The sequence below is a fragment of the Alosa alosa genome, chromosome 23, assembly GCF_017589495.1.
Source record: "Alosa alosa isolate M-15738 ecotype Scorff River chromosome 23, AALO_Geno_1.1, whole genome shotgun sequence".
In the NCBI taxonomy this organism is placed as follows: domain Eukaryota; kingdom Metazoa; phylum Chordata; class Actinopteri; order Clupeiformes; family Clupeidae; genus Alosa; species Alosa alosa.
Window position 1 is genome coordinate 19,103,807 of NC_063211.1, and position 14,139 is coordinate 19,117,945.

A 14,139-nucleotide genomic window follows, 5' to 3' on the forward strand; every position below is an offset into this window, starting at 1 on the left:
TCCATGATGAGCTTGGGTCTAGCAAGTACAACTTGCGACTAGCAAGCCAACTTACTAAAATTAATTTAAATTTAAACAACCGTAGCCAGTTTATCTGTCCCTGAAAATTGCCATCTATGGTACCACCAAAATTAATTTGAAGACAACATACCAGTTGTCCATAAAACATGTAGCAACTCAGAGAACAGGAACAGGTCATAGACAGATTATGCATAGGAGGAGAAACTGGTCAAATCTCACTTCCTGTGAGACAAACATTTTTAAGACAAGAAATGTTCCTTTGGGAAACTGCACAGTGTTGCTAGAATGTCAAGGATGCTGTTTTGTTTTATGAGAGGGCAGTTTTTTTGTTGAGAGGGCATCTTTTGTTTTGTTGAGAGGGCATCTTTTGTTTGTATTTGTACCTACAAAATGATGTAAACATGCCCCCCATTTCACTTGAAACAGAGAAACAGAGAAGATTCACATGCGTGTTTCACTAGTTCCTGTGAACATCCCGTATGAACTGCTTGTTACTCCATTTCCATCTGTGTCTGTGTTGAGACTGCCCTTCCGTTTTGAGGTTTTGTTCATTGAGATTCCTGAGATGGACTTCATAGCACGGGATGTGGCCTTCCTGAAAAGTCTTGCCCTTGCCGTGAACAAAATGAAAATCTGCACACCCTGTGTAGAAAGATAGACAGACAGAAAGCAGATGTAAACAGATGGAGATAAATACATAAACATAGGAGGGAACAGAGAAATACTCTTTTATTGTATTGAGTACTGTAGTTTGTTCTATAGGTAGCATGTTTGATTTCACCTGTGTGGAGACCAGCAGACAGAAAGCAAAGTTGAGGAAGATGTTAAGTCCATCTGAATAAGAAAAGGCAAGGACCAGGTATCCCAACACCCAGGACAGTCCCAGCACAATTCCCAGAGAGAAGTTACTCAGAAGTTTCTTCTTCAAAGCAGCATTCTGCTTAAAACTGGAGATGGGAATGTGTGCAGGACATAAATGATACATCACATCTCCCCATATGCTTGTATAACATAACCCCAATTCTTAAAACAAAATGTTTCCGGAACCAATGCAATATCCATATTTAAATGAAAACACGCCGGCAGCACTGGCTTTTCTGGACATTTAGCTGGTGTGTCATTGTGTTTATATAGCCTTTACAAATAGCCAAGTAAAAGTGTTATATAGCTTATGTACAGTAAGCTATACCACAGTAGTTACCAAATTAGTATTTACAGAAACTCAGGAAATCTCAGGATAGCTCTTTTTCAGAATTCCTGTCTTTGTTTTGCTAGATTCAGACTCATGCTTAAGCAGCAACAAAGCAATGCAGTCACGGCTTTCACACAAACATGCACATATCCATGGCGATCAGTTTAATCTCCTTTACCTGTTTACAGTGGACTGTCTGGATGTATATGCAAAGTACATTAGTACATATGCATTGAAAAGGAGCATTGCTGACATAGGCACCAGAAATCCCCACAGCATTGGCTTCCTGAAGTCAAACTTCTCCTTGTCATCTGTAGCAGCTAGCCAACATCTAAGAAATTACAGTAAAGATAAGCACATGTTAAGAAACAAAAAAGAACTGCAGGGGTTGGTGTGGTAAGATTAATCTTCAACAGGCCAATTTCTTGGCTTGATAAATAGTTATGGAAACGCATCACTAGATGTAAGATGTAGGCATGGAATATTGTTGTAAAAAAGTGCCAAAACAGTTTACTCACACTTTGTCTTGCCGATAGTTCAGTGGGTCATCCACTCTGTAGGACACTCCCAGAGATATGGCCACCATGACAGCAGGGAATCCTGTAAAAAGAAATAAAATACCACGTTAGGCTAATAAATGATGGACCCTCTGACACAAGACATATCAAGACATGGAATGGAATATCCTGTAAGTAGTCTGTATAACAGCCAATGTCGAAATGACATTGCATATTTATGTCAACATTAATAATTCTCATGACAATAATTCCCATTCAGTTATGAACCATGGTCACTATGCTGCCCTATGACCAGGCATTGATATTCATAACGGGGTGATATATTTGGAAAGTTCTACACTGCTTTTTCCGCAGCTTTTTAAACATGGCTGATACCGTTCACAGTGACACATTTGGCAACAATGTCAAATGAGAGGAGTGAACTGGACAAATATTGCAATAAGAACTACTGACTTACCCCAGCCTAATATCATATAAATGATCGTGAGACGTCCTGTATAGCTATGCTGGTAAAATTGTCTCAGCTGCATGAACAAGTCAGCAGCATAAAGTGTGTTAAAAGAGAAGGTGGCTAACAGGAAGTACTGCAACAAAACTGTGACCAGAGTGCAAGTGCCATTGTCTGGGCCATTATCCTCTCCTTTTTCTGATTTTGATGGTTCTGGATTGGCAATGCCGACCACAAAGGTCAAATTGTAGATGATCATGGAGGAACAGAGGCACACAAGGAGGACAGTGGGGGTGTTTCTTCTGGACTTTCTACAAAAAACAAAAAATCACATTAGTTTCCATCCAACAAATATTTGCTGTCTCATCCTGTTGTTTTGACTGAGTTAGGTTATGCAAATGTGTGTATGTATTAATTCATGTAATACAATTGCAAACCATTTCACACTACACTATGCATAGCTTAACTCATTTAACACAACAAGACTGGGTTAAATTGAGTCTGACAATCATTCTCTGTTGTGCTTGAAACATTCTTACCTGGTCATAATCTGATACACAAGTGTAATGCTGAGTCCCAGGATAGACAATGCACATCCCACTTTGCTGATCCAATCCAGAGCTTCAGCTCCTGTAATAGCCCTTAAAGACTATCGAACAAACAAACATACTTTATGTAATATACTATTTTCTGGTCAGGGTATAAGCGGGATAACAGCCATCGAGGTGTCCCGATATAAGGACTTAATGAACTTGAAGTAAGGAACTCGATGTTGTAGACTTCTTTGCTTCCGCCTTGACTAATTCCATATATCAAGACACCTTGGTGCCCATTATCTCTTACATCAATTGTTTGCAAAACACAAAAAATACCTTTAAAATGATTGTAATTATAACTTCATTGTAATAACTGCATTGTTTTGTAATGGTATTGTTAACTACTAGTCTGGCTTAAATACGAACCATTATCACAGCAAAGTTAGTGGTATGGTTACAGCGACACTTGAGAATGGAGAGATTAAAACTGAGTTTGTTGCAGCCCTCAGTACTCCAGTCACTGATGTTGTTATCCCAGAAAACACATGCAAAGTCATGTAAGACTTTATCGGAGACATTCTGTAGACAGAAGGGAAACAAGAGTTTAACAATCTATCTGTGTCATCTGTGTTAACATGATCTGATGAAGCATGCATTATTTTAATTACGGAGCTCAACATATGTTAGGTAGTAGGAGTACCATGGGCTTGAAGTTTAGTTCGACGTGTTCTGCTTTAGCACCAGCCATACTGCCAGAGATCACCCTCATGCTAGTGCCAGAGGAAGGTTTGAAAGGCTTGAAAGACTTTGACTGGAAGAAGACATCATTTTCATAAAGTGCAAAACCAATAGTAATATTTGTGTTTGGTGTAGCTGTGAAAGAGAAGAGAAGAGAATATTTTCACTCGATGTTTAGATATACTCATACAGAATTCAAATGAGACATGCAGCTGGTGGAATTTTCACATACCTGAGGGACATTTTATGAAAATCTCAACTTCAGAAGGGATTTCACTCGGAGTCATTTCGGAAGCATTGCTGTTCACTTGAATTCGGTTTGCGGTGAAGGTACTAGATGATGCTCCTATTTGGTTATAGGCATTGAATGAATGCCAAGCAAAAAGATTACACATTTCTTAACATTTCTGCATACACATTTCTATACTACTACATTTATCATTGTCATGTGTTTGGGGCTTTATTCACACAATATTAGTTTGCAAGGATTTTGCTACTCCCATAAGAGTTCTGCAGACAGCAGTTAATCGACCTGCTGATTCTAAAAACATTAGGACATTAGCAAAACGTTAGAGGCCATTTTTTTAGAGGAATTTTTGGGGAAATGAGGTTGTAATAACCCCGTTTATAATACCTTGTTATATAAGGTTGACAACTACAGTTTTTTTGCAAGGTCAGATGAAAGTCAACAATGTTTTCATTGTTGTCAGTAGTGCTGTGAAATGTTCAATTGAACTTGACAGTGAATATTTTTTTGCATATATGTTCAAATGTGGCAAAAGCCACATTTATCAAGCTTCTATCATCATCTATCTATAAAGCAAGAAGCGTCCGTGTGTCTGTCTGTGTGCCTGTCTGTGTGTCTGTGGCCCGCATATCTCGCTGACCGTTTGTCAGACTGATTTCAAACCTGGCAGGTGTCTTGCTGCGGGCATAAGTAAATGCAGTGCCAAATGTGATGTTGTTTAAATAAGAAATGCAAAAGATATCGCTAAATATATCAGTAAAAGAAGCACACATTGGCTTTCGCTGCTAGCCACTCCCCCTCCCACACAGCACTGTACTGTAAGCTACCAGTGAGGATAGCTTTGGCAGAACTGGATCAGTGTAGGTTACACGGGTAAGAGGTTAAGCGAGTGCAAGATGTGTTAACATGTCTGACCTCGACCCACTGTTTGCGGTTTGCTTGCATAAAATGACTCCGCGGATTCACACACAAGAGCCAACACACACAGGTATGCAAAATGATGTAAAAATTGATGTGCAATAAACGGACACTTCGAATAGCCCAGGCTACTTTGGACTGTCTTTAGACTTTAAATAAGCAAACGACAATTCCAACTGCAAGGTCCTAAATTGAAACGAGCGATAATGGTCCCGAATTAAAGAACGTCTCAGAATGCCACACATAAACAGCGACAAGCAACGAGTGGCAGACAAAGTGCAATGTCACTAATAGGCCACCAGAGACTGTTTTTGAGTCACACCGTTTCATATGATGATGCATCATTCCACAAAATGGTTTGTTTTCTCTATCATCAAGTTATTCAATAGGCTAAGCATATAGCCTTGACTCAAAACAGCTGTTAGGATTATGTCATTTTGATTTGTAAAAAATGTCACATGCAGCCATGCTTAAATTCCGCTCACTTCACATTTATTATATTATTATATTATCTGTATTCATTATTGAATGCTTACCTGGAATTATATTTTCCCTATCATCCTATTTTTAAAGCAGGCCTACCTGCAGGCATGTAATTGGGCTACAGGAATGCTACAAGAATGTTTGAACGGGCACTCACCTGAAAGAGCACTGAATTGGATGCCTTGTGACTCGTGACTATTTACTTGTGTGGTTTGGATCACCAGCTTGGGCTGGACCACTAGTGACATCAACCCATCTATTGGCTTCAACGACAGGTTATCTATGGACTTTGCGAGTCTACAGCCAGAAACACACAAACACACACACACACACACACACACACACACACACACACACACACACACACAACACACAAACAAACAAACAGGCAAAAAGTGGAACATTACCAGTCTGCACTGCCTCATGAATACTTACATGAATAATAACACTGTATATCAGAATTTCAACATGACTTCATATATTCTCTTACACCTATTAATGATAGCTGAGTACTTGAATATGATTGCACACTGTTAGTTATCTTTTAAACCAAACAATTAGCAACTATGACAGTTATTACGTTTGGAAAACATTATCTCTGCTACAGCCGAGTGCATAGACCTGCTCAGCTATGGTCTTTCACAAAAGGCAAAATAAAATAGAAACAAACCCAAATAATCCACAGTTAAAGGAGTAATGCCATAAATGTTTCATTCCACTTTGAAACCCCCTCTGTTCCTTAGTCACATCAACATATAACAAGCCAACAAGAAAAAAATAATCCTGCGGCATGCTGGCCTCTCTCTCTCTCTCTCTCTCTCTCTCATTCCATAGACAGACTCATATACTTTCAGGGCCTGATTTACCAAAGTTTTGATCTAAGTAAATCATGCCCTCAGTTTTTTTTACTGTCATTGAGAAAATTGCTTACGCATCTAAACATGTCAAGGATATGAAGTGAAGTTTACCCCATTGTGCTGTCAGTTGTTTCTGAGTATTGGTTCGGGTCAGCGGACAGTAACTGACTGACTGTAGTTACAACTGATGTTGCTGTCTCCTAAAAAGAGCATTAGTACAAACAATATTATATGTCTTACTCCATGGTTTACCTTTTCTGTGTGAATATTCTGATAATTTAGTAACCTAGTAAATAACCCACAATAACCCAGTCTCCAACTTAAAAATACATCTGTTATAGGTTCCCTTAGGGAAATATGACGGAAGACTTTAAGTTTTATTGTTTTATTATTATTTTTCAATGTTTTATTATGTTATACGTACCACCGATTGGGAAACATAAATTAATGTCTGATGTTTGTGCATTGTGTTACCTTAGTGATGTTGCTTAATGTATCTTCAACCAGGATGCGGTTGACAATCATTGCAGCGGAGTTGATAGCTAATGATGTCAGTTTCGCTGGATTGGAGGTCAGCATCTGTGTACTGGTGGCAAGCTGCTGAGCCTTCTGCTGATCGATAGGGCCAGAGATCTGGTGCCAGGGTAACAAAATATGAGCAATAGAGTCAATATATTTTATAATGAACTATCGTTCCTCCAGGAACACCAGAAGCAAACAGACTTATCAGATTTGTATGTTTATTTTATATCAGCTGTTACTCAGTAGAAAATATACAAAATTGTTGACGGCTCTTTGAAGTGCTCTGTTGAAAAGAAAGTGCTAATCACACTTAATTTCCCCTTTGAATGTTTTTGAACATTCCAATTATGGATTTCTAAATTCACATCTTACTCATTGCAGTATATATAGTTGGTACTAACATTGGCTAGGAGATCACCCAGGGTAAGTCCACAGTCTATCTCCTGAGGATCATCAAACTCTACTTGGCCTGCCGTGCTATTCATGCACCTTGCAGTAGCTTTGGAGATACCAGCTGGGAAATGAAGCAATCAGTAATGACAAATCAGACAGTCCAACTTAAAATAGATAAAAAAAAACAGCTGAGGAAAGTTGCCTTACGGTTCATTGTATCAGGCCCACATTTCTGCTCAGAGTATGCAGACCAGCCAATTACAGTCTTTGGAAAAGTGAAATTGTTAAGCGTGGCTTTCTCACAGATGTTAGCTGGAAATTAGAAGAATTAAGACACAGAAAAAAATGTTAATGAGAGAATGATCATGCCAGATTTTCACTGGCCAAAACTTTGGTTAGAATTGGAGTGTTATTTTTTTGACTATGTACACAGGCAGGTTTCCATGAACCCACTGACCTGTAGAGCAGTTGACACCAGTCCACTCATCTGGGCAGAGGCAAACTCCATTTTGCAGCAGACCCTCGTTGTTGCACACCAATGGAACTTTGGTTGTGGTAGGGGTTGCTTCTGGAGTCAAGGTGGACATTTCAGGGCTTGTATGAGTTGAAGGCACTGTGCTCATAACAGTGGAGAGTTCCATGGTGGTGCTTGGTGCACTAGTAACCGTGGTGTGTTCCATGGTGGTGCTCGGAATTTCTAGAGAGGTTTTGTTGAGAGAAAGACACAAGTATATTTACATATAGATTTTCTGGTTTATAAAATATGCATATCAGATGAGCTCAGATACAACAGCTTGGATAAAATTGTAAGTCCAATATAGTCCGATACAATTATATATGATATACCATTACATATAGGTACAGTAAATAGGTCCTTACTCAATAAGTATTGCTTTCATTTAATATGCATGGATAGTTGTGCTGTGTTCAACCAATTGATTCGTAAATTATTTAAAGCAATACATTAATAATTTAATACTGTCTCGATTGGTAATCAAATAGTGTGATGTACAGTAAGCCTACTATCTTCATTGAGTAGCAGCTGTAACCGTTATGAGACCACTTTATCCAGTGCCCTTTCCGTAAGGTTGTATTTGATGTTAAGTCAGTACTATGCAGCTGGTTTCTCATAGTTGTAATAATGCATTGTTGGCTCTTACCAGTGGTCACTCTGGTAGTTGGAGTTGGTCCTGATGTTGGCAGTGTTGTTGTGGTTGGAGGTGGGATTGGAACTCTATCCCAGTATATCAATGTATTTACAACAACTGCCGCTCTAAAATGTAGACAACATAAATGGACAGTTCTTTGTCATTTACAATTTTTTTTTGCATTTTTTCTGGCATGCAAACTGAAGGAAGAACCCCAACTAGATATGTATTTATACAAGACAGCACTACAGGAAAGCAAGAGGTACAATACCTGAAATAGACAGTTCCAGTTGATGAGGCAACCCAATCAACCCTCAACTCAGTAAACGAAGTAAGGCCCTCTTGATGGACAACAGTTGTCCATAAAGACTGTGAAGGAAAATAGAAATGGTATGCCTTTAAAACCAAAACACATTTTTGGGTAGCAGAATACTTGCATTATTGTACGACTTAATGTCAAGGGCTAAACAAAAACATTTTGACCAGTACATTGTTCTAAGTGTTCAAACTCATAAGTAAAATGTATTTAGTTTAAATAGGTCTACTCACAGTTTCCACAGAATTGCAGCTTTTCAGCCAAAAGTTCAATTTCCCTTGGCCTTGTGCGGTTTCTGAGAAGGAGCCTACAGGCTGACTGTTCTCAGACATTCGAGCATCAAGCATTATTCCAACCAGCGTTATGTTACTTGTGACCCGCACTAAGAACAAATTTGAATTGAAACAATGGACACTAATTTGAATTCGGAGTGTGCACTAGACTAGGCTTCCTTGCTGTGAAAACCAGGCTATGAGAACAACCGGTAATACCAGTATAGGCTATAATTCATTGACAGCACACAGATTCACAATGCAGCAGAAATCAGTTGAGTAATTTGTTGCGTTTATCTAACTAATCTATCTAATCTAGAGGAATGTAACAGAAGTTGACTTCAAATTTGTTGTCTAGATTTTCAAACATTTCAAGGAAACTGCATTACTTTAAATGAGTAAATGTACTGACAGCTTACTTATGTGTGTAACCCAGTTCAGTTTTAACTGGCATCAGTTAATTCGAGTCGGTATTAACGCATTGCATTGAACATTGCGTGCCATACAAATGTGTTATTGTAAAGATCACAGATATTGATAAGGGATTAGTGTTAAAAAAATCAAAAATTTAAGTCATTACAAATCAACAGAAATAGACATCAATCAAGGGCACCTGGAACGGTTTCTCCTGCAGTTACAGAAATAGAAGAGGGCTCAATAGTAAATGGTGGGTTTGTAGTCTGAGCTATAGTGCCATGATTAATCTCCATAGTCTGACACTGTGCTGTCAATAGTCTTCCATCAGAATAACACCAGATATATGGCAAAGTCATCTCTCCAATCAGGACAAAAAAAATGAGTCTGGGTCTGAGCATCTAAAAAAACAAAACAAAAAACAAGCTACATTAAATATCAGTGGGAGGCCATATACACATTTAAACAAAGCTTGACAATGGCTGGGTATCAGCATTCCATACCATTAAAATGTCATCCTGTCCAGTTTATTTTTGAAATACATCTGCATGAGAAATTGTCCTGCATCATATATAGCCATGATGAACTTATGAACAGAAAAAAGAGAACTTACCTTGGAAGAGAAATTATGCAGAATGCTCTTCTCGCCCTTTCAGTTGCTCTCTTGTTTTACCAACGTTTCTGCAATTAATGTCTATGACTGCAGGTACTAAGGTGCGGAGTTGATATGCTATAAGCCTAATGAATGTAAAAAAGGGGAATTTATACACACAGAATATATCACTCAGATCAAGGACCCTTGTGTGGTGTGGGAACTGGAAAAAGTTATCTATTCCACCCAAGCTAGTTGTTTTAAACTCTGGCCCAGGTGTGGATTTTGGATATAGGAGTAGTGATAGGTTATACTCTGACAGGGAAGATTTGCATGCATCAATCACAATCCGTCAATACTTAATTATGATTAGTCTGTCACGCCCCATTGTAGTGGAGGAGTGGCACACAGGGCCTGCATATACTTGTACCTGTACCAGTGTACACATATCTTAGCAAGGTTTTTTTCAAGGCTAAACTCTTGGCAACGACTGCAACAGAGCAAAAAGGGAGATTGCATTTGGGTTGCTCCAGGTCTTCAAATCCATCGACATAAGCACCTGACAAATCAAAGTTAATATTATGCCACATGCATTGCCCCACATATTACAGGTGGATTTTCATGATGGCAGAATCCAAAGGTCCTTGTTCACACTGGCATCAGTTTAGGATACAATTTAATACATGCCTGCACTAAATTTGTCTGTCTAACACTTTTCTTTGATGGTTATCGCTCAATTACAACAATGTCATGAACTGTAAAGGGACCTCCACAGATGGTGATGATTTGCCAGATGAACCCTGCACTTTGTACACTCCTGCAAAGCATTATTATGACCACCGCGCAGCGAAGCGGCGGTCATATAGGTTTAGTCAGATTTTTTTTTTTTTTTTTTTTTTTTTTTCGCATGCCCAAATTTCCGTCAAAGATTCCCGGACACTGAAAGACCGGGTACACAAAACTTGGTGGGCATGTAACCCCACATGGATAGCATGGAACCATCGTTTTTCGTTTTGATCTGTAGCCCCCCCGCTGGACTGGACCCCCGAAAGGAGGGTAGGGCAGACACAGTTTTCTGTGAATATCTCGAAAACCGTAGGGTTTAGGAGGACCATTTTTTTTGTATGTTGATCTCAAGGGGCCATGTCAACCCATTCCATAACCACTCATTTCATGTATAGCGCCACCTAGTTAAACACAAAAAAGTAAAAATGAGGTGTTGTAATTGAAGGTATCTGTGACCTAACATAGTCAAAACTGCACGAAATTGGAAGTGTAGGATCATTATGACACCCTCTGTATGCACGCCAAGTTTTGTGGAATTCTGTTCATGGGGGGGCCACACAATAAATTAATTTATGTTACTATACACCAACTGGCCTGTAGGTGGCCGGAGACAGTTTTCTGTGAATATCTCGAGAACCGTAGGGCCTAGGAGGTCCACTTTTTTTATGTATGTTGGTCTTAAGGGGGCATGTCAACCCATCCCATTACCACTTATTTCATGTATAGCGCCACCTAGTTAAAAATTAAAAAGCAAAAAATTAGGTGTTTTCATCACAATATCTCTGGCTGACAAGGTCAAAACTGCACGAAATTAAAGGTGTAGGATCATTATGACACCCTCCGAATGCAGGCCAAGTTTTGTGTACTTTCGTTCATGGGGGGCCTTACAATAAAATAATTTATGTGTACATTTAGTGACGTACACCAACAAGGATTCCCGGGACACTGAAAGACCGGGGTACACAAAACTTGGTGGCCATGTACCCCCACATGGATAGCATGGAACCGTCATTCTTCGTTTTGATCTGTAGCCCCCCCCCCCCCCCGCTGGACTGGACCCCCCGAAAGGAGGGTAGGGCAGACACAGTTCTCTGTGAATATCTTGAGAACTGTAGGGCCTAGGATGACCAATTTTCATCCATGGGGGGGTCTAAAAAAATTAGGTTATGTGTACATTTAGTGACTGTACACTCATTGGCCTGTAAATGGCGGTGCACACATATACACATGCACACACACAGGCACCCACATACTATCGGTATTAGAACGGCCGATACATAATTACAAATTCAGTAGGATTAAAAGAAAGCCAAAATAAATATTCATCATCATCATGGCTGCATTTTCAGTATTGGCGAGAAGTAGTCGTTTGTCCACTAGATGGCGCATCGTTGCAGTGAGGCGTAATTTTGTTGGAAGTTAAAAGTGGGTTGGAAAAAACAATGGACGCTTCCTACAAGGACTGTAATTTACCGCGAACATCTAATAAGGATAGGACGATGTTCACATGAAGTGTAATTCCCATTTCTTCTTGAAGCCGAAATAAATCTGAGGATGTTTATCGGACATGCTTGGTTTTACTGCAGGTAATGCGTTAATCTTGTAATATCAATAAGGACCTAGGTAATGTTACCGTTAAGCGTTGGTTGAGTGATGGAGGCATTTGATTGATTGCATTTGTAGAAAACTATAAATGCGGTTATACCAAGCAAATGTATAGCAGCACTGTTTGTATCTTTTCGACTGTCATTTATTGCACGTGCTACAAAATCATTCTGTGCAATGGAAGATTTACCAACGTTACACCAGTCTGATACAGTTTTGCCTTTACATGCGAGACTGAGACGCCTGTTTATTTTGTTTTAAGTGCGTGCAGGGTGTGAGAGGGGAATCGATGTGCTTTGATTACAGCTTGGTAGTTGTAGTCTGTGAAATTAAAAAGCACGTGTGTGTGAAGTATCCAAACAATGACACCTTCATTTCATTATGGCTGCTTTAGCAAAACACCTTAAGCTACTGTGTAGTGGGTCCCATTTAGAAGTGGCTACTTCATTCAAGCTTTCCTTGACTCATGGAGCTGCATGAATGTTATTACAACTTTTAAGCCACGATATGACAGTTTAAGTCCAACCAGCATAGCCTATTGACAATTTATGTTGTAAATAGGCCTACCTTATAATCCTACCTGTAGTTTAGGGAAGCTAACAGCTTTCTATTAGGATCTAGTTTGTTAGTTACCGTTTTGTCATAACTCCCTGATGCATTTTGCATTTAGAATAGCCAGAGCGTGTATATCTCAATCGGAAAATTAAACAATATCGGTGCCTATGGACTAGGCTGGGTGAACCCAGCCTGATCTGCCCGCTATTTATTTTTTTTTTTTTTTTTAGATTGAGCTTGGTCTGATGAAAGCCAGACTAGCCATGGACCTCAGTTAAACAATGCAAGGGAACATGAATCAGCCTATATTTGCACGAACAATAACGGACAAAAGCTCTTCAACTTTGGCCCGTTAAAATGTGTATGAACAGTCTAGCTTAATGCATTTCATCAAGGCCCATTTGGACATGTCAGTTATTTGCACCACTGGTTAGATGTAAAACAGCATTTCGTTTCAGACTAGGCTACTGTTACTTAATTTGTGCATTAACAATAACGTTTCAGACTACTGTTACTTAATTGGTGCATTGACAATAAAGTATTACATGAACTAAAGATGACTAAAATCTTATGTAGAAGAAGAAACATTCACAAAAATCCATCCATCCAAAATGACCTTTGTTTTTGATAGCTGTTGAAAACGACATGGAACTGACAGAGATGTTTTTGTTTATTTATAAATAAAAAAAAAAAAAAAAATATTATGCTGATACCTTTTGCTTTTCCCAAATACAATGTAGCCTACAGGTGTAAGTGACCTTTCATCAATCCAGTTGCAATGGATGAACTGTGATGAACTGCCCTACTTGTGATTGTTTAGAGATTTTAAAGGTTTTATAACAATGCTACATCTTCTTTGGCTATTCTACAATCTATTCACCTTTTCAGCACCAGTAGGCTACTTTCTGTGCAGCCGCACACACACACTCAGGCATGCCAAACAAGCATACACAAAAGTTTCAAGAGTGGGGGATGGAGTAAAATATGGAGACAAATTGAAGTGTGATTTATTTTCGCGGAACGGATGTACAGGACTGAGCGGCGGTCATATTTTGTACCGCTATGCGGTACATCTAGTTTCTAATATTTTAGTTGAAATATATGATATATATATTCATTTAGTTTACTAGTTTAAGTTTTGAAGGATGGTTGTGTAGAATTCTGTAGGATTTTAGTTTACTTTCTCTATGGCACTGATTCTCTACACTTGGTTTTTACTTTGTGCTCAGTGTACTGTACTGTATCCCCTCTGAGTGTGCTTTATGTTTCCTCTGCATCTTGGCATTTTATGTACCTTGTATCCATGTCCAACCTGTGTCTGTGTCTTTCCTATATGCTTGTTCTCTCATTGTCCCTGCCTGAATGTACTGTCCATACTGTCAGTGAATCTAACCATGGATGTGATTGCATGCTATATGTATTTCCTTGCCTATACCTAATTGTACAGTGTCCTTGGGTACCTTGAAAGGCGCTTTTCTAAATTAAATGTATTATTATTATTATTATTATTATTAAGTACAGCGACACACGAGGAATGAAGTGGTATTACAAAAGAGACGGCCTTCTAGTGTTCTAATG

At 39.0% G+C, this 14,139-nt stretch overlaps 2 protein-coding genes across 2 annotated transcripts; both read right to left on the bottom strand.

The window, feature by feature from the left end:
• Positions 1–231: 231 nt before the first annotated feature.
• LOC125288833 (adhesion G-protein coupled receptor G7-like) lies at positions 232–2,287 on the bottom strand. The gene is made up of 5 exons (XM_048235503.1): positions 2,189–2,287; positions 1,732–1,813; positions 1,392–1,544; positions 803–968; positions 232–663 (listed from the first exon to the last, which is right to left on the bottom strand). The coding sequence occupies exons 1-5, from the start codon at positions 2,259–2,261 to the stop codon at positions 463–465; spliced, it is 675 nt and encodes a 224-aa protein (XP_048091460.1). The 5' UTR covers positions 2,262–2,287; the 3' UTR covers positions 232–462.
• A 427-nt stretch (positions 2,288–2,714) lies between these two features.
• Positions 2,715–7,553, bottom strand: LOC125288978 (adhesion G-protein coupled receptor G7-like). Its single transcript, XM_048235692.1, has 10 exons — positions 7,331–7,553; positions 7,081–7,185; positions 6,882–6,994; positions 6,433–6,591; positions 6,070–6,158; positions 5,259–5,398; positions 3,686–3,799; positions 3,416–3,588; positions 3,142–3,294; positions 2,715–2,828 (listed from the first exon to the last, which is right to left on the bottom strand). Exons 1-10 carry the CDS (start codon positions 7,551–7,553, stop codon positions 2,715–2,717), a joined length of 1,383 nt encoding a protein of 460 aa, XP_048091649.1.
• Positions 7,554–14,139: the final 6,586 nt, after the last annotated feature.